At 44.0% G+C, this 19854-nt stretch overlaps 2 protein-coding genes across 18 annotated transcripts in view; one reads left to right on the top strand and one right to left on the bottom strand.

The window, feature by feature from the left end:
* DUSP29 (dual specificity phosphatase 29) overlaps nt 1-6892 on the top strand; it is a 37289-nt gene extending 30397 nt beyond the window's left edge. For all 3 annotated transcript variants that reach the window (XM_027962180.3, XM_027962181.3, XM_027962182.3), the window contains exon 4: nt 1540-6892. In XM_027962180.3, coding sequence (XP_027817981.1) covers nt 1540-1784 — 245 coding nt within the window. In that variant the 3' untranslated portion in view covers nt 1785-6892. The remainder of the gene's footprint in view (nt 1-1539) is intronic.
* Nucleotides 6445-19854, bottom strand: part of KAT6B (lysine acetyltransferase 6B) — a 183974-nt gene continuing 170564 nt past the window's right edge. For all 15 annotated transcript variants that reach the window (XM_042240973.2, XM_060406697.1, XM_060406701.1 and 12 more), the window contains 5 exons: nt 17558-17789; nt 17081-17240; nt 16159-16491; nt 13730-14021; nt 6445-10569 (listed from right to left, as the gene is read on the bottom strand). In XM_042240973.2, coding sequence (XP_042096907.1) covers nt 8057-10569; nt 13730-14021; nt 16159-16491; nt 17081-17240; nt 17558-17789 — 3530 coding nt within the window. In that variant the 3' untranslated portion in view covers nt 6445-8056. The remainder of the gene's footprint in view (nt 10570-13729; nt 14022-16158; nt 16492-17080; nt 17241-17557; nt 17790-19854) is intronic.

The raw sequence follows: 19854 nt of genomic DNA, 5'->3' as shown, positions 1-19854 counted from the left end.
ATTAATTTTTGCTGCTTCATCAAGGATATTCTTAAGGGAAGTTGGCTTGCTTTTCCCCCACGAGTGCCTGCTGGTGAACGCAACAATTACTAGTCTAGTTCGGCGCCTCTGCCGTGATTCACACTAAGGCACCAGCAATTCCTCCTCCTTGCCTTTGCACCATCAGTGAAAAAGTCAAAGCAGTGAACGAGGCAAATATCACTACAGTACTATTTTGAAAATAATGTTAACTCTATAGATCTCCTCAGAGTATCCTGGGAACCCCCAGGGTCTTAAATCATGCTTAAAGAACCACTGGTCTAGATGATGATTTCATCATCCAGACTGTAAGAACAGTCATCCTGTGGTTGTACTACATGACATGGTAAAATTATTTTTGAAAAATCTTATCTTATAAATTTTACTGACTTGATTTTGCTCACAGCTGACCTGAGGTTGCTGCCCCTTTTGACAGTTGAGGAAGCTGAGGCTCCACAGGCTGAGTGGAGCACAAACCCAGGTAGTTAGGAGCAGAACTGACTCTGGAACCCAGGCCTGCAGGAGAATAGGCTAGGGTTCTCTAGGCAGACTGGGTCATGTGGATGCTCACAGATACCATGACAAACAGACCATGCCCTCTATCTCTTAGGACTGTGGGTAACTTTCTCCTTACTGAGGTTAAGTGCATCAGGACTGCAAATGGTGCAGAAAGCCTGCATTTCTCCACAATCCACCTGCAGTCATGGAAGGGATGGAGTGCATCTGCTTAAAGTGGATTATGGTTCATCCATACAGAGGAACTCTGTGCAGCAACAAGAAAAAATAACAAAGAGAGTACACTTCAGAGGCTGATATACAAAGATTTCCAAGACACACTGTTAAATAGAAGAAGCAAGGTACAGAAAAGTGCGTAAAACTTGCTACCTTCTGGGCAAGGAAAGAAGAGAAAAAAGTATGTTTTTGCTATGTATATGCACAGATACTTCTCCATAAGAAGAACTGGTAATACTTGTCACTTTGGGGAACTGAGGAGCCGGTGGGAGGGAGACTTTTCAATGGGCACCATATTATACATTTTGAAATCTGAACTCTACTGGCTGCCCTATTCAAAATAAGCACTAAGAAAAATAAATAATATATTATAAACATGAAGAAATTAAAAGTGAGCACTAAAAAAGAAAAAAATCATAAAATTTTTACTCCTGCACGCTGATGGAGCTTTCACTTGGAGGCGCTTTGGCAGGTAGGAAGCCATCAACTTCAACCCCTCCTCCCTCCTCCTTACGGAGGCAATGATAACATCTGTGCGCCAAGCAGTGTACCAAGTGCTTTAAGCAAACTGCCTTTACAAGGACACTAATGAAGATTACTGATGGTATTCCCACTGTACAAGTGGGGAAGCTGGGGCTCCCAGATACTCAGCAAGTTGCCCAGAGTCCTACAATATGGGAGAGGGATCAGGATTTGAGCGGGTTCCACCTGAGCCCCAGACGTACGCTCCAACCTCCAGGCCACCCTGCCTCTCCAATGTGGGTCTTTCTTCTCCCCTCTCCGTTTCAGATAAGATCCTGGTTCACTGCGCCATGGGCCGCAGCCGGTCGGCGACTCTGGTCCTGGCCTACCTGATGATCCACAGGAACATGACCCTGGTGGACGCCATCCGACAAGTGGCCAAGAACCGCTGTGTCCTACCCAACCGGGGCTTTCTGAAGCAGCTCCGGGAACTGGACAGGCAGCTGGTGCAGCAGAGGCGCCAGGCCCAGCACGGGGAGGACGCCGGGAAGAGCTGTGCGCAGGAGCCGTAGGGGCCCCTTGCGGGGCCAGCTGGACGTTTGGGAACGGAGAGGGAAGGCTGAAAACAGCTCTGCCCCGTGACTTCCTTTGTCGCAGAGAAGGGACATGAAACCAAAGCTTGACTCCTTGCAAACAATCTTAAACTTCCCGGGGGCTGGTGAACAGGGGGGCATTCACAGTGGGCTCCGGGACGAGCCCGGCGCCCGGCTTCTCTGCAAATGGCGCGGACCGGCTTCCCAGCGCAGTTGGTTACAGCTGAGCGCGCAGGCGCCGTTCTTGTTTTTTTTTTTTTTTTTTGTAAAATGGAAGCAGAGAAAAGGACTTAAAAATCTGTTGACATTGTGCTGTGATTAAACATTTGGCTTTGTCTGAAAGTCACATTCTTAAAAATATAATTTTAAAATATAACTTTATTTTCTAACCACAGAAAAAGTGCCTGGGAGAGCTGTGTTAAACGGTCTGCTCCTGGGGTGGGGAGGTGCAGGCAACAGGGATTTCCTTAACGGCGGCTGCTGCGTCTTCTTTTCGTTAGACTCCACAGGCTCAGGTCACCATCCAGAGATGCTGCTCTCTGCAAGCTGTAGACAGCAGCTTATCTGGGAGGCGTGGGGAGTGGGGGGTCCTGGGACCCTGCACAGAGGACCCCTCTTTGGCTTCCCCCACCTTCCTCAGGGAGCCAGGGAGGTTCAGAAAGTTAGTCAGTCAGTCGTGTCGGACTCTTTGTGATCCCATGGACTGTAGCCCGCCAGGCTCCTCTGTCCATGGAATTCTCCAGGCAAGAATGCTGGAGTGGGTTGCCATTCCCTTGTCCAGGGGATCTTCCCGACCCAGGGATTGAACCTGGGTCTCCTGCATTGCAGGCAGATTCTTTACCAACTGAGCCACCAGGAAACCAATAATTTTGAAAAGAGACTTTGGGGGGGTGGAAATCTTTCATTTTGATTCTAGTCCAAGCAACACGAGCTTGTTTTCAGTCCCAGTATAAAGCGTTTGCCCTGGAATGCGCAAACCAGGCAGCCTTGTGAGCCTGCTCCCCACCCCCTAGCCCAGCTAATCCACTCACCATGATCGCGTGATTCTCATTCTTGAGGAGAAAGCAGCAGCAGGAACAAAGCTGGGGGAGATGTCTTCTAGAACTAGAAACTGGAAACCAGACAGAACCTGAAGATGCGGATGCCAGTAGTCAAAGAACAGAAAACCTGAAATGATAATGGCCTACGGGGAAAACAGGCAAATGAACCCACTAGGAGCTCAGCAGCTGTATAAAGCCACCCGAGGGTCACCCTGTGACTTTAGGGGAGCTGCCCTGCTTTTGTGAGCCCTCGTAGGGCTCCCTGGGATTGCCCATGGTCTGCTCTGGGGTCACCTTGGCCCATAATGGATCCTCATAATGACTCAGATTTGGGTGAGGGGAGCCCTGTACACAGCCTCTTGGAAAAGAGATGTGGACCAAAAGGGATTCTAGTGGCCCCTACTTAACCTTTCCCATTACAACATCACAACAGCTCTTCTACATTCAGTTCTTATCTCCTAGGTCTGACCATTTCTGGTCCAGAAAGAAATATTTCCATTTTAGTGAGATGTTACTTTTATACATCATCATGAAGTATTTATGAATCCATATGTGGGAAGGATAGGTCCATTGGCTGCTGGTGTCCCTCAGAGGGTTCTTGTGTTTTCTCTCCACCTTCCCACATGTTCCCATCTTTGTGGGGCTATGAGTCCTGTCAAGCAAAGCAGAAGTAGATCACTTTGAAGTTAAAGCCTGGCCTCTTTACGATAGGAGCCAGGGGTAGAAGAAAGGAAGAACAGAAGTTTTTCAAAAGCACTTAAATTTTTCAGAAATGATACATTCATTTGGTCAACAAGTATTTGAGAACCTACGGCATGCTAAAAGTTGGGTTAGGAGGCCAGAGCAGAAATGTCTGTTGTAACGACATGGGATGAGGGAAGCAGGTACTGAGGGAGACAAGCAGGGGGTATGAGGCAGGGGAAAACCCACTTTAGACCTGGGAGGACGGGGTGAGATGAGACTTCAAGGAGAGCAACTTCCAAATGGGAGGGAACATTCTAGGCTGAGGAACAGCACGGGTGAAGTGGCGCCGAGGTGGCAAAGAAATGTTTCTACCCGGTGGGAGTGTTTCAGCAACTGCCCATCAATGAAGCTGGAGCTTGTGGGTGAGACAGGAGATGGATACAGAACAGTAGAGACACTGGATTTTATTCCAAGTGTGAAGAATAACCACAATCAGTTTTTAAGCAGGGGAATGGTTTGATCTATGTTTTAAGAAGATCACTCTGGAAAGAAAAAAATCACCCTGAATGAAATATAGAGAATCGATTGTAGGGAGGTGAGGCAACCAGTAAGAGGGTGTTGAACTGTTGACAGGAAAGAGGAAGATGGTCTGGACTAAGATAGCACCAGGCAACTAGCATTCAAGATTAGTTTAGAATTAATCCTAGAGAACAAAGCCTGCTTTGAGGGACAGGACTGGAAGGCAGTGATTCAGTTTCTTGGTGGTGCCTTAATACTGAGATGGGGTTGACCAGGGCAGAAATGGAAGGAGGGGCTAGAGATCCTCAGTTACATCATGTCTAAGACCTACAAAAGATGACCCATGATTTCACCTTCAATCTACAGAGAGAGCTCAGAGGAAGATCCACTGTTAGCAATATAATCCTGGGTGCTATCTGCATAGAGGTGGTGTTTGAAGTCATTGTACTGGGTGAGATAATGAGAGAAAACAGAGGAAGCCCTAGTGCCTGAGTGCTTGGGTGCTGGAGGAGGGAGAATAGGGAAGATGGAGAAGGAAAACCAGGAGTGCGCTGCAAAGAAACTGAAGCTCCTGCTTCATAATGCAACTACTTGTACTGTAAACCAGTACTGCTTGTAACAACAAAGTAACCTATATTTGTATAGCACCTAACAGTTTTAAAAGCATTACCTATTAGTTAGCTAAGCCTTTAAATCAGAGAGCTGATAAGTTATGGCCTTCTCTCAGAGTAAAGTGTTCTAGAAAAAAAGACTATGCTTTGGAGAGAATCAAATTTATTTCTGCTCACAGATTTCAGTTCAGTGTGTTTGGACAATTAAGTTAGCTTGTTTGCCCCATTTCCTGCAAAGGTGGATATTTGTGACTTTTTCTTGGAATATTGTGTCATTTTTTTCTAAAATGAAATGTTGGCAAGGAAAGCCAATGCCTTCACACCTGGGTAGGCACCACCTGCGCCAGTAAAAAGGCCAGGCTGGCAACTGACAATCACTTGTTAAAAAATTCTTCTAAATGAAAGAACACATTACTGGGTTTAGAAGGTACAGCCTGTTGATGTGTCTCAACCTAATAATGACTCTGTTTCTCCTGATGAATCCGAGTTCCCGTTTTCTGGGCTCCCTGGTGTCACATTTAAGGCTGAGCTGATTTCTCTAAGTGAGAGTAGGCAAGTGCAGAGCAGGCTCAGATCAGCAGCTTCTCTCCCACCACCCGTTTCCATCTGTGATGAATGTTAGGACTTGGGGCCCGCAGAGGGGCTCCCACCCCTGGCTATGCTGCAGTCCCTGGGGAGCCTGTAGGACACCAGGAGTCCCCAGTACCGTTCTTAACTTCTGGTGCGGCAGGTCTGAGGCAGTGACTAGGACTTGTCCTCAAGCTCCCTGGAGGACTGTGAGGCAGGCGGAGTGTGGTAAGCCCAGGTGCCACACAAACCATAGGGTGCGGTTACAAGCCATTGTAATGCGTGGAACAGACGACAGTCTCAGTCCCCAAAGAACCTTATTTAGCACAAGAGAAGAGACTAAATATGAGCCGGTTTCCAGGCGGGGCCTGTGGAAGGTTCTGCAGAGTTCCCCATCAGCTGGTTAGCAAGTCCCCGCAAGTCCCCTACCCCTCCTAGGGGCAGACTCTTGCCTGAGGTGTGGATCCACTGGGTTGCTAAGATCCTCGGCAGCTCTAGAACCGATGCCAGCAGCTGATTCCAACAACAGCACACCATCAATTCCTGCTCTGAAGGAGGAGAAGTTTCCTTTCCTACCAGAAAAGCACCTTAAACGTTCTCTTCTCCCCTTGGTGACAACAGCCTTTGCAGAAGTGTCTTCTTGGAAGCCCTCCCTCCAGCTACTACAGATGTTCCCCCACTTGCTATACAGTTTTGGGGGAGGAGGAACCAAAAGATAAAATCTTGACACCAAGCCCAGACTGCTTCATAACTGTGGGAGAAAAATATTAAGGGTGAGTGAGTGCACGAGGCAAAGCCCTCTATCGGGACCCGTGACCCCGGGCTGTGTGCGCTGTCCTTTCCACGCGGGTGCCGTCAAGCGTTCGTTTCTAGGCTTGTCACTTAATCATCAAATGTTTTAACAGTCAGACAGGGCTTTCTCTGAATGCCATAATGTTTGTGAACAATGACTTTTCCCCCCCTAAACTTTAGACTCTAAAAATAACATCCAATCACTCATTCATGACAGAGCAAAACGTGCATGCTTATTCAAGAAAATGATATTTCAAACATTCAAGTCCAAATTGGGTGCTTTTTTTTTTTTCCCCTGGTATTACTGTTTATAAAAATGAAGTTTGCTACCAATGGACTAGGCCCTGAGGGGATTTTATACAGACTGTACAAACGAGGCAGCTGGATATCTGGGCAGGATCCCTTTGCAAATGAAGATCAAAGTCAAAAAGAAAAAAACAAATTCACTTTATTTTAAAGACAATGATTGGCATACAGAAGGTATGCACTAGCATAAAATAAACTTTCATGAAAAGCATTAAAATCCATTATAAATTAATTTATTAAATAGGTATTTGGTATATGTGATGGTTTTATTAGATATTACTCTTATTTATTGCCAACCCCTCCCACAAAGTCAAAACAAATCAGAAAATCTCTTAACTCCGATTTACACTAAATAATTTATTTTCCCGAAATGTGAATGTGATCTGAGGTGTGACATGATATACAGTTCAGTTGGTCATTCTCTATCAATCATAATATGACAGGACACAAGAGGCTAAAAATGGCTCATCATAATTTATTTTATGTTAAAATGTACAGCTTTTTTTGTTTGTTTTTGTTTTTTTTTTTTTTTGAAGTGACTGACTAAAAAGAGAACAGATAAATACAAGAGTGTCGCTGGCTCCTATTTTATACAAGGATTACGCCTCTCCTGCTTGGCCCTTACAGTCACCCTGTACAGGTACAAAGGCTACAAAAAAGGAAGCAATATAAACAGACACAAATAACTTTTTTTTGCTTTTTTTACATGCGATTGGTAAGCTTAGTTTGAGCTATTCACAAGCTACTTCTCTATTTTTCCTTAAAAAATAACTCCAATATTTTATAAAGATAGAAAAATCTACAGATGGAATGAAAATGTAAAGTTAGAGGCATTTCCATAAAATAGCAACTTTACACCAAATTCACTATTTTTTTAAATCCTGCCAAGTATTTGGACATATATGAAATGTTTCAAAACCTGACAGATAAACACTGAGATATGCTTCATTCAATAAACAGAAGTCTGCATTTATAAAACAGAAAGCTGCCTTTTTTTCCCCAAAGAAATCTGTCACCAAAATGGAAAAGGGTCTCAACTTTACACCAAACATTTAGCAATAAAACCCTTTTGACTAACCAAATGGGAATAGCTTTTATAGCTCTTTACAGTTTTATAATTAACAAAAATATAGTTTTTTTTTTTAAACCCTCAAGTTAGGGCACCCTAATCAAGGCAAAAAACTTAAGAAATGGCTTACTGTTAGCACAACACTTGTACAGTACTACAAAATGCACTGTCACTAACAAAGACATTAGCGGCATGCTGAAGTGTCACCTCAAACAAAATATACAATAACTGAAAATGGCAAAGGCATTTACATGGAGTGGACAGGGAAGAAAAAAAAAAGCTCTAGGTTCAGTATTAAAACAGAGAATTTGGGGTGGGGTGGGGCTTGATATCCACATTATTTAATGGAAGCAGTCACAGCGAGTGGCTGCCTCCATATGTAGTCCAAAGAGAGGCCTTCCTTTGCAGAGAATTTCATATAAAAAAGTAACAGAAACAAAGGTACCAAAAAGGAAAAAGGAAAAAAAAAAGATAAAAAGAAAAACAACTTTATAAGGCTTTCTGCTGCATACAGCTTTTTTTTTTTTTTTTTAATAATAAATGGTGCCAACAAATGTTTTTGCATTCACACCAATTGCTGGTTTTGAAATCGTACTCTTAGAAGGTATTTGTGCAGATCAATCCGAGAGAGATGCCCAGGGGTTCTGTGACTGCCCCTGTTGCCTACCGTCTCATGTAGGACCCATTGAGAGACTGTTTGGACATGCCTGTGTTCATGTAGCCATGGTGTCCGGGGGCCGTGTACATCATGTTACTGTGGGGCGGGGTCTGCATTGGCTGCTGGGCGTATGGCTGGGTCCCCATCATGCCCATCTGCATCTGCATAGGGTACTGGGGCGTCTGATTCATGTAGCCATGGTTGCTGTGGTAGCCACTATTCATCATCGGCTGGGACATGCTGTACCCGTTCATGGCATTGAGAGTGTTCATGTTCATGTTCACAGAGTTGACATTGTAGGCTGGGGATGGCATCAGGTTCACACTCATATTCATGCCCCTCTGCATCGTTAAAGTCCGTGCAGGACCCTGCATGGCTACAGTCTGGGAGCGCCCATAGATTTGCGACTGATGGGTGGCAGCGGCTGGTGACAGAGATGCCGATTTGGTTCTCATGGAGACGTGGCCCTTGCTGGCAATCTGGGTTTGCAGTCTTTGGCTGTGGGAGATGCCAATATTTGACGCAGCCATGTTCCGTTGCAACAGAGGTGGTGGCAGATTCATTGGAGGAGGAGTCAGGTTGGGGGGTGGGGTCATGGTAGCTTGTGCTTGGGGTCCCCCAGGGACGGAGTGTGGAGACTGAGAAAGCTGAACAAGCCCTGTGTTACTTAATGGTGTGGACAAAGAGGCACTGTTTGCATAGGAAGTTACAGCAGCGGAATGGCTGTAAGGCAATGAATGATCAATAAGTGTATTAGTTAACTGCTGTAGTTTGGCAAGGCTGAAGGTGGCTGACGGCTGTGGGTAATGCCCAGCCCCAAAATCACTCTGACCCATCCGTTCATATAAGCCAAGGTTGGCATTGCCAGTCTCGGGGATCTCGGCCAGCTGCATGGGCGGTGTGAAGTTCGCAGCCATGCTGCACTGCGCCAGCTGCTGGCTGCTGCTTGGCGGCCTCTCCACCACACAGCCTTGAGGAGACTTGACGCTGCAGGTCGGGGGGGAGCTGATGCTGGTCTGCTGCAGCATGCTGCAGCTCCCGCTGATGTTGGACATCTGCTGGGTCACAGCACAGCTGCTCTGGGTCAGACTGCTGGAGGTGAGGTTGCTGTAGGAGCAGCTGTTCTGTGAAGAGCCATTTCCACAAATGCTGCCGCCCATAGTAGAATCATAGCTGCTGGGGTTTTCGTAGTTCTCGGTTGTGCTCTCGATACTGCCCAGGTCACTGAACCCGCTGTCCACAACTTGCTGCGAATGATCCGAAACGGACGGGACGTCCATCATTGGACTGGTTTCCATGTTCTGCAGAGACGGCACTGAGATGGCACTTTGATCCGGGCTGATTTGGGCATAGCTGTTTTCCAGGGCAGGGACGCTTGGGCTGTTGACAGAACGTACTGACTGGCCAGGGTGGGAATGGACGGATGAAACTGGGCTGCTGTGGTCTGACTGCTGGCAGTCATCTAGAGCGGCGGAGATCTGCGGGCTTTGGTCTGCATGGGTGTAATTCTGTAGGCTTCTACAGGCCTCTTGAGTCTCGGCACAATCCTGAAAGGTGTCGTCCTGTTCACTGTTCTCCTGGGTCAAGGACTGAACCGCTTGGACGGTCTCAGAGTCTATTTCCAAGGTGGCTGTGTTTCCCTCTTTGAACTCAGAATCTGCTTCTTCACTGTTCTTTTGGTCCTGCTTCTGTGCCTGCTCTCCTGGGGGTTCCTCATCAGATTCAGGGGCCGTTTCAGTGGCTCCAGCAAGCTCCTTAGGTTCACTATTACATGAAGCTGGGAGGTCAACACCACAGTCCATTAGGACCTCTGGGTTTGAATGACTAGGCGGGACACTAAGGTCTAAAAAAGCTCCCTGGTTTTCCAGTACTTCTTCGAAGGCTTCTCTTGGGTGTTCTTCCTTCGCTTCAGCAGACGCCATGTGACTGTCATCCTCATCATCGGCATCATGCCCCTCGTTGTGAGATGGCTCTTCCTCCTCTTCCTCCTCCTCTTCGTGATCATCCAAATTCACAGGGTCTTCTTTGTCCATGCAGACTTCTGGCTCCTCTTTACCCTGACTCTTGGCACCACTGGCGTCTTTTTCTACATTTCTTTCCTCTTCCTCTTCTTCCTCCTCCTCCTCTTCCTCCTCAGGTTTGATTAACTCGTCTTCAGGTTTTCCACCCGGTGATTTACTTGGACTTACAGGTGCACACGTCTCCTCCCTTCCGTTTTCGTTCTGAGGCAGCAGGGGTTCCACGGCTTCCTTGACCCCCTCCTCAATCCTGGTGGAAGTGGGGCTGGCTTTGTCTGCTGGAGTCTCCTTCTGTTCTTCCGCTGCTACCTGGTCATCAGGCTCCAAGGGTGTTTCTGGCGGGGTGTACAAGTTCAGTTTAAACCCAGTCTTCCTCTCTTTGTTTGGCCTCCACTTAGACAGAGCACGCTTTGTTCCTTTTGGCCACTGTTTGCACTTCAGAGGTTCGGGATTGTCTCTACTGGCTTCTTTCAAGTTATTTGCACCATCATCCACATTGTCTTAGCGAGGAGACAGACAGAAAGGGGGAGGAAGGAAAATAAGATCTTAGAAAGCATCACCATAAACAATTTGAATTCATTCTTCTAAATAACTTATCAAATACTGCTTTTCAATTTAGCACTTTAAGCGTTGATGCTAAAGATATAATAAAACCTAATACAGAATAATATTGTGGTTAAAAAAAAAAAACTGAGGAAATAACCTAGGTCTGGAAAATAATACATGCTGCACATACCATATACCCACCCCCCCCACATAACCCATTCTTTACAGAAGTTGTGCTTTTTTATAGGAAGCACATGAATAATAATGTGCTTATATTACTATATAATATAAGCAACTATAATAAGTTCATTTCAGTTTAACAAACAAAATATTCTTTAACACAAAATCCTGGAATTCCACAATGTGAAAAGAATCATTTTGAATATTTGCAAATTAGGAAATGCAGGGGAAAGGAGTTAAAGTTAGCTCATATCCCAATCACCACTAAACTGGAGAAATAAATAGAAGCCTAGCTTGCATATTTATCCTGAGAAAGTGAACTTCTGCTTGTGGACATTTACTGGTTTGAAATGATCTCAGATGACATTATTTTCTTTGATTTGAATATTCTCTCTGGCATAAAAATAAACTATGTACCTCTGAAACAAATGAATAACTAACTAAATAACCAAAACATAAATATATTTCTAATCTACTCCAGGATCATTTCTGCCTGACACACACTATAATGTAATTACCTTGAAATTATTGAACATTTAAAATACAGGTATTCTTTTTATCACTAATTCTATCCACACTGCATTTTGGATCCATGTGCAAATGTGTGGTTTGAATATTAAATAAGAAACAAACCATAACTGTCAGGTTCATTTTAGCTCAGCTCAACCCTGGAATTTCTTTGGAAGGAATGATGCTAAAGCTGAAGCTCCAGTACTTTGGCCACCTCATGCGAAGAGTTGACTCACTGGAAAAGACTCTGATGCTGGGAGGGATTGGGGGCAGGAGGAGAAGGGGACGACAGAGGATGAGATGGCTGGAGGGCATCACGGACTCGATGGACGTGAGTCTGAGTGAACTCCAGGAGATGGTGATGGACAGGGAGGCCTGGCGTGCTGCGATTCGTGGGGTCACAAAGAGTCGGACACGACTGAGTGACTGAACTGAACTGAATCTTATTTTTACTGTTAGTTGTATATATGTATGAATATAAATATATTTCTATAAAATAAATATATATATATTTTTATATAAACATAAGCAAGCAAACAAGTAAATATATGAATAAATACAAATATAAAACACCCAAGTCTTAATATCTTTATAAAATTAATGACCATATCAATCTCCTGCATGCATGCGCAGCTGCTTCAGTCATGTCTGACTCTTTGTGACCCCTTGGACTGTAGCCCACCAGGCTCCTCTGTCCATGGGACTCTCCAGACAAGAATACTGGAGTGGGCTGCCATGCCCTCCTCCAGGGGATCTTCCCAACCCAGGGATCAAACCCATGTCTCTTATGTCCCCTGCGTTGGCAGGCAGGTTCTTTACCACTAGCACTACATGGGAAGTCCCACTGATCTCCTAGAGGGTTCAATTTAAAGAAAAAGCTTCATAAAGAGAAATGGTCTTATTAGAAACACTGTTTTGGAGAACAAAATAAGATCTAATTAATAATCAGTGAGAAACAGAGATCCCTTTTGCCAGAATGGAGTGGTTTCTAATCCAATCAGTGCAGAGCAGGGTAAACATTGAGCTCACTTATGTAATAAAAGGGTTACACATAAACTCACCTGTATGTATTACATTCAAATGGGCTAACTGAAAAGATATGTACTATAGACTGATTCCTTCAGAAGTGCAAAGTACAATACCCAGTTAACAGATCTCTCAGGTGTTCAAATGGTTTCATTTCTATTCGCACAAACAGGGAGCAGGCAGGCCAGTGACTCTGGACTCCACGTTCTCATTCCACATGCTACTAGGTCTACGAGCATTTTTAGGAAAACTCTGCTAATCAGAAGATGAAATTTCTAATAACTATTTTTTAAGAAAGAAGATCCTGAAAGGAATCAGGTATAATACAGCCACTTGGAATTTGTTAAGGCAAGTGGCACAAAGCAGAGAATGAAGGCAGTGATGAGTCATGTATAGACTCCTGAGAACGCAGCTAAAAAGTGGAATAAGGTTCAAATTCCATGCCAAAAAATGACTAATGAACAGGCTTGGTTCCTCCATACCCAGAGTGAGATGTCACTGCCTCTGCAAAACAGGTGTAGCAATAGCATTGTTGTTAATTCAGAAAGTCAAGGAGCTGCCTGCTCATGTTCTTAAAATTGTGGCTTTTCAAAGGCAAGAGTGATAACCGGTGGTTTCCAGGAAAGTGAGATGGTCTGTTCTTTAGACTAAAATAAAGTAAGGTTTTGTATAGAGTCATTTCAACTGGAGAGTAGAGAGACTGTCCCACAAATCCTCATCATTCCGCTGGGAGCTCAAGTTCCCAGCCCAACAGGCAAGGGATGGTTTCTTTTAAATAGGGCATCAAAGAGGAGTCAATAGTGTTTCTTTTTTTTAGAAGATGGGGTGGGATGTCTCTGCAACAGCAACTGTTGAACAGTAATTTGAAAGGAAAGATAATTTCCTGATTTACACATTATCCTATATTATCAAAGCCAATACTGATGGCTGTGGGTAGGTTTAAATGATTCTTAATAAGAACATCTCCGAAGACACCATTGATTATGATTCATCATCAATTTACTAGTATTTGTTTTCCAGGGAAAAACATTCAGTGCTCACATCAATAATAATATATACCCTGATTTTAGAATTATTAAAAAGTACATATTAGAATCAAGGAAGTGCAATGTGTTTCTTATTGACAGACTTCAAAGTTTTTGAGGATAAGCCAATTTCTGGAAAGTAAGATGAACCCACCTAGAGGGATGTTCTGGCCTTAGAAGTTGTTTAACATAAAATCCAATTCCAGGAAGAAGGGATAGAACCTTTTATGAATGAGAAAGGACAGATGAGCACTTATTTCTGGTGGGTCGGTATCACCTCAGAGATGCCTTTGGGTAGAATTCAGGTGCCTGGTTTTTGGCAATAACAGAGAGAAATTCACAAGGGTAAGGTTTTTATAATTCCTCCACTTACTTCTACAAGGGTCAGTACTCTTAAAGCAATGATTGTCTTCTCCTTCCTCCTCCTCTGTCTGTCTTTTCTTCCCAGGCTGATGCTGGAACGCTCTCCTCGGCACTGGCTTCCTGCTGTCCTCCTCCACTTCCGTCTCACAGGTAGGCTCCAGCTGTGGCATTGGCCTCTCTTCGTCTGAGTTGTCAAAGGGCTCATTCAGTACTTCTGTCGTCTCAGAAATGGTCTCAGTTGTTACACTGCTGTTGATCCTCCTGCGTTTACGACCCCTTTTCTTCTTTACTACAAAAGGCCTCTGAAATTAATTCCAAACATAATACATCAGAGCTCATGAGAAATTACATTGCTGAGTTGATATGCGGCAAACATGTACTGAACGCGTGTCTGAGACTTACACGTAAAGACTTCTGTAATGCCTTTGTACTTAACCTTCCATTTGATGTTTAACATCCCTCTCGGGCGCCTACTACACAGACAAGTGTTTTCCAAATAAAACAGTTGTTTACCCAAGCAGATGCTTTGAGAGGGAACATCCTAGCAGCTGCACTGTGGATTTTTAAAAGCTAAGGTTTGCTTCCCTAGCATATTATTTTCGAGTAGTACCTGCTGGCTTCAAATCCTATATGTTATAGTGATTAAATCATCATGGACATCAGCGTCTCTATGAGTGTTTCAACAGTCAACTAGCCACTGGGTCACTCATTTTAAATTTGATAACTGTTCAAGGAGCACCTACTATGTGCACAGCACTCTAAGATACGTGATGATACACAAGACTAGCCTACTCACTCCCCAGTGCACAGGAATTCAGTAACAACGAAAAGGAAAGAGTGCTTGAGGAAAGAATTACTCTGCAGACAACGTTAGAGTCATGTACTGGTGGCTGCAAGGATTTTACAGAGTATTTCACATGGATGGCATCTAAAGAAAATGTAAAGATATGTGGAATGTGTCTTACTTATGTAAAATATAACAATTTTTTTTATAATTGCATTAGAAGTTGGCACAAATGACTTTCCATAGTTGAAAACATAAAATATTTTTTCTAAGCAAGATGTACTCAATGATACAAAATCCAAGTATAACAGGTAGATTTGCTGCTAAGATGTAATCTGTCAATAATGGGTCTGAAAAATTACTGAAAGTACATTGCAAAGAAGAGGACAAAATGCTTGATTAAAACTCAAACTCTACGTAAACTATATCCAAGAATCACTGCGTCTCACATTTCTAACTGTCTGGATGATGACTGAAGTGCACATATACATTTTGATAGTCATATTCTGTATTTTAGTATTTATGATTATTAATCCCTTCAGTCAGCCTGCTCTCCCTAATCCGTTAGAATTTTCCCAAACATGAGTTTAGCCAATATGCAGAACTGGTTTTCTTTAGGTTGAGTCCTTTTGTGTGATGGTAGGCACTTAACACCCCTTGGATAATTCTGGGGTTTGTTATTTTTGAAGCAAATTTCTTTTGTTATATACATAATACATGGATACATGTTCCTTGTAAGAAATCAAAGTATGAGTCATAAGCCTAAAGTCCTCTATGTGGGATGTTCTTCTTGTACCTCCCCCAGCTGCCCTTCCACTCAAACACGGCCAGGCTCAGAGGATGGAGCACCAACCACCCTGGGGGTCAGAACAGCAGGTGCTTTGACAGAAACCACACAGCGGGGCCTTGGGGCAGAGCCTTAACTTGCATTCTCACTATTAGTCTCGGCTATCCTACACTATCTGGCCCCTCCGCATGTCACAGATAGACACTGAAGACAAAGACGGCAGATCTGGGTTGAGCGGTTACCTAAAGACAAAATCAATTTTCTAACTTCTGCACCTGGAATGTGTACCTAGAGAAACCACCAGGCTACTATGACCGGAGACACGTCAAGAATATGTACTTGCACAAATGCAAAATACCAGCATTAAACATAAGGGCTTAAAATACCTTCTGACAATTCTGTGCCAAGGACAAGAGAAGGAAATAGCATCAGGAGCACTGGGCTTGCAGTCTGAGCATTTGTCTGGTTCTGGCTCCATCTCTAATGAGTTGTGTGACTTTGGACAAGTCTCCTATCCTCTCTAGGCCTTGACATTTTCATCAAAATTGACTGGAGAGTGGTTAAGTGCTCCCCTGGGCCCTTTTCTCTTCCCACAGCCTGATTTACTCCAGGCCTGCAAACCAGCAGGTGGCAGTAACTACCAGCCGCCTGTCCCTGGCTTCCTGTCAGAGCACCAACAAACCTCAAAGAGTAAACACAATCATGACTGTCAGATGAATGATGAGGACATATGATCAGTGGGACTGGACACAAACAAACTACATCTAAAGAATGGAGCGTGAAACAAATACTAATAGAATGTTTGCGATGACAAATAAGATCTGATTGAAACTGACTCACAAGACAGAAAATCTAAACAGACACATACCTTTCTCTTTATGGCAACTGACTGTGGTTTAGTCAATCTTGGAGGAGAGCTTTGGATATTTTCTTCCTCTTCCTCTTCTTCCTCCTCCTCCTCCTCTTCCTCTTCCTCTTCTTCCTCTTCCTCCTCTTCTTCCTCCTCCTCTTCTTCACTGCTCTCTTTAGACAGCTCCATCAGCTGCCCTCGCTCCCCTGCCACTGGCCGGCTCTCCGGGGAATGCAAATATTTATTTTTCGATTGTACTTTTGCAGGTGATTGCCTACTGTTAGCTCTAGATGACAGGATTTCTTGCTCCTCTTTTTCCCAGCAGCTAGCTTGTTCCATTAGCCGCTCGGCCTAAAGGGGAGGTAAAAATGGCGGGTCAGTGTGAGGGCAGTTACAGAGTCAGAGCCTCTAAGGATCAAAGGCAAAGGATCTCTAAGTCGTTTCGGATCAGGATAATCAGCCAGTCAAGCAGCATTCCAGCTGCATCATCTCAGAACTCTTTTGCATCAGTTAGGATAACAAATCAAAGAAGATTGGGTTTCATGGGATATTTAGCAGTATTAATGATGCGGCGAATTGATTTGAGTCCTTATCGCTACATTACATGCTCACTGGCATGGAGCACTTTAAGTAAGTTCATAAACACAGTGAATCGATTGACACTGCAGTCTTGGAGCTCAGCACCAAATTTGATCTGATTACATGCTGTCACTAGTGAAAAATGCTGCTTTGTGATCAATGATAAACGTTTCATTTTTCATACTCAATTCAATAAAATTATCATGTCTTACCATGCAACCTCACTTAGGATAAATTAGTGCCATATCATTTCACAAGCTCTCTCTACATAACCAAGCTTTTGACCATGATGTTAATGACCTTAGCTTAAAAATGCTACAAGACTGAAATTACACAACTTAGGTTGATGAACCCAAATTACCTCTTTTTCGGCTTCTCGTTCTTCTTCAGAAACTGCAGCATTAGAAATTAAGATTGGGGTCCACCTCAGACTCTCTGGATCAAGTTCATTGGTCCGGGAACAGGTTTTCAACTTTTCCATGTGGCCCAATATCAACTTTTCCCGTCTAATGATGACAAATCTGAAATGTGAGGAGGCAGAAAAAGGTGCAATCAAAAGCTGAAATTTCATTTCACCTTCAGATATTGATCTCTGCTAGCACTAACATTACCGGGATTAGAAAAAACCAGAAAGCTCATCAATGAAAACGTGGAAGAAACTGAAATTTGACTAGCAAAGAAATGTCACTGCCTGTTTTCTTTTTAGGAGAAAAGTTTTTATAATGTTGTTGGGAACCTCTAATATTTAAATAGAATGAATCTGCCTAACTTTAGGGACCCTTTCTGGGGTAAGATGGTTACGAGAGGCAGCTGGGTTGCCCAGGACACGGGTGCTCACCGGCCATCTCTCTTGTCGATCATGTGGAGGTGCTGCAGAGTGGTGGCGATGTCATGGGGGCACATGCCCGTGGCTCTGCTGATGGCCTTGATGCTGATGTGCCGCTCGTGGTGGTGGTAGAGATATTCTAAGATGACACTCTTCCAGTAGGCCAGGTAGGAGAGACGACCTAGATCGGAGAGTGGCTTTTCAGGAGACCCTGCTTGGCCCTCTCTTCGAGAAAGCAAATAGCCTAGGGCAGAAAAAGCAAAAGTCGACGTCACTGTGGTGTTCTCAGACATCGGAACAGGGGCCACTCAAAATAATGTAAGATTTAAAAAAAAAAAATGTAAGACTTACACTGTAAGTAGCAACAAGGTATATCACATCACAAAATATCACACAACTAACATCACATTGGAGAAGTGCATTAATTTTCTGTATAGTCTCTTCCCAGTTATAGTCATCTGACATCCACGAAGTTTATGCCCCCGAATCCTTTATAGGAGCCCTGTAAGTCAGTTCATTTAGCTGATGGCAGCATTTCAGGCATACGTTGTGGCATACTTAACGAAGCTAAAGTTGAACACATTACTTCTGATAAGTCTCAACGTCCAAGTCCCCCGGCTTCAGAGCCTTTCAAAAACTAAATGTCAGGCACTTACTCAGAAATCCTGTCAAGGGACCACCCCGAACATTAATGGGGAGGGGGGTTGTTTTCCACAGGAAGAACCAAATGACCCTTTAACAGCTGGGTCTTAATAAAAGACAAGGGCCTCTGTTGACTGAGATTCCGTATTGCTTGTTACATTTAACTAGCGGCGGATCTAAAGCTTTGTTTCAGGACTAATAAAAGAATGTCTTTTAAGTCAACTGCTGCAACTCCTATCAGCTCCACTAGCTCTATTTTCACCTCTTTCATGGAAATTAATTTATAATCCAACCGTTGGCTCCTACAAATTAAAACAAAACAACCTCCTTAAAACAAACTGTTTCATGTAAACGCAGAAAAGCCCTGAGCATGGTAGGCTTTTGAACACATACCCAACAGCATTACTGTGAAGGTTCCTTGGCAAAGGAACTTTAAAACGAGAAAAACTTTAAATCCACTTGAAGGTAATGAATGAAAGCTGGCGGCTGTCTCGGTAATTAAGAGCCACTTACTGAGTAGAGAAGAAATGTTATAAACTAATGATGTCTACCTTGTTCTAATTATCTATTTCAACAGCCTCACCTTCATGAACTTCCTAAATTTAAACAAACATCAACTACATACAGTAGGTGGCAGCAATTACAAAATCATGCTGCTTTGTAAACCACCCAAATCTTCAGCATTTTTCTTCTTTATCTACATTTCCAAAATGGCTGCATTTTCAAGAATTCTCTCAATTTTGGATTTTTTGTTAAAAGGAGAAAGCAATGTCTCTGGTGCGTTTTCCTGCCTCTCAGAATCACTGTAAATAATGCAGAAATATACAACAAGAAATCCAGCCTTACCCTAGAAGGGTATAACCACAGCATTTTGCATTTTGATGGTTTTAATCTGAACGCCATTATGAAGATCAGGCACATATTTAACTTTAGGTTTTGCTGAAGTCTTTTGACTTGTCTCTTTAACTCATGTTTAAGCGCAAAGCATCTGACTGAATGCAAACAAGCACCACAAAATCTGACTGTCGACACGTCACTGGGCTGCACACAGAGGCTTTCTACAGCAGTGTCAGGAATGCTAACAGTGATGGCCACTGTGCTGAACCCAGCCCAGATCACGCCCTGTCAGTGTGCAGAAGCGCCGTCACCAGAACACAAAGGGTGCCCAAACCTCAGGACACAGATAATCGGCACATCTGTCCCCTGCCTCCTAAGTGCTTGGTACATGCTGAGAAATTTACTGGGTCAGCTGGAGGTCCCAGCTCTGTACCTCGGGGGTGGGTGGGAGTCGGGGAGGGAGAGGGAAAAGAACCATAGTGTCATGGACAGGGAATGATCCATTTTTGTCCACAGGATCCCACAAGTCAGTCTGATGCAGTGACTGTGAAGTTCCCTAGCTCCTCACTGGTTCTCATCTGAACCCCACAGCTGGGAACAGTAAGCACCCCCACTCTGAAGCCCAGCAGACAGATTTCCGTACCACCAAAGTTGCACCCTCCCAACCTCATGTCCCCTCTGCGACGAGCAACCTTATCCAGGGAGCGCATGTATTTCTTTGTTCTGTCTTCTCTTCCCATGAGTGCTTTGTTGGGCTAAAAGGAAGCAGCCAGAAGCCCCCCAAAAGACAGCTGACACGATTGTTCATGCTTTCACACCCCGAGAGAGCA

This window comes from Ovis aries, chromosome 25 (genome assembly GCF_016772045.2).
Source record: "Ovis aries strain OAR_USU_Benz2616 breed Rambouillet chromosome 25, ARS-UI_Ramb_v3.0, whole genome shotgun sequence".
Taxonomy (NCBI): Eukaryota; Metazoa; Chordata; class Mammalia; order Artiodactyla; family Bovidae; genus Ovis; species Ovis aries.
The sequence above is the reverse complement of the archived record's forward strand: the minus strand, read 5'-3'. Positions and strand labels throughout refer to the sequence as shown.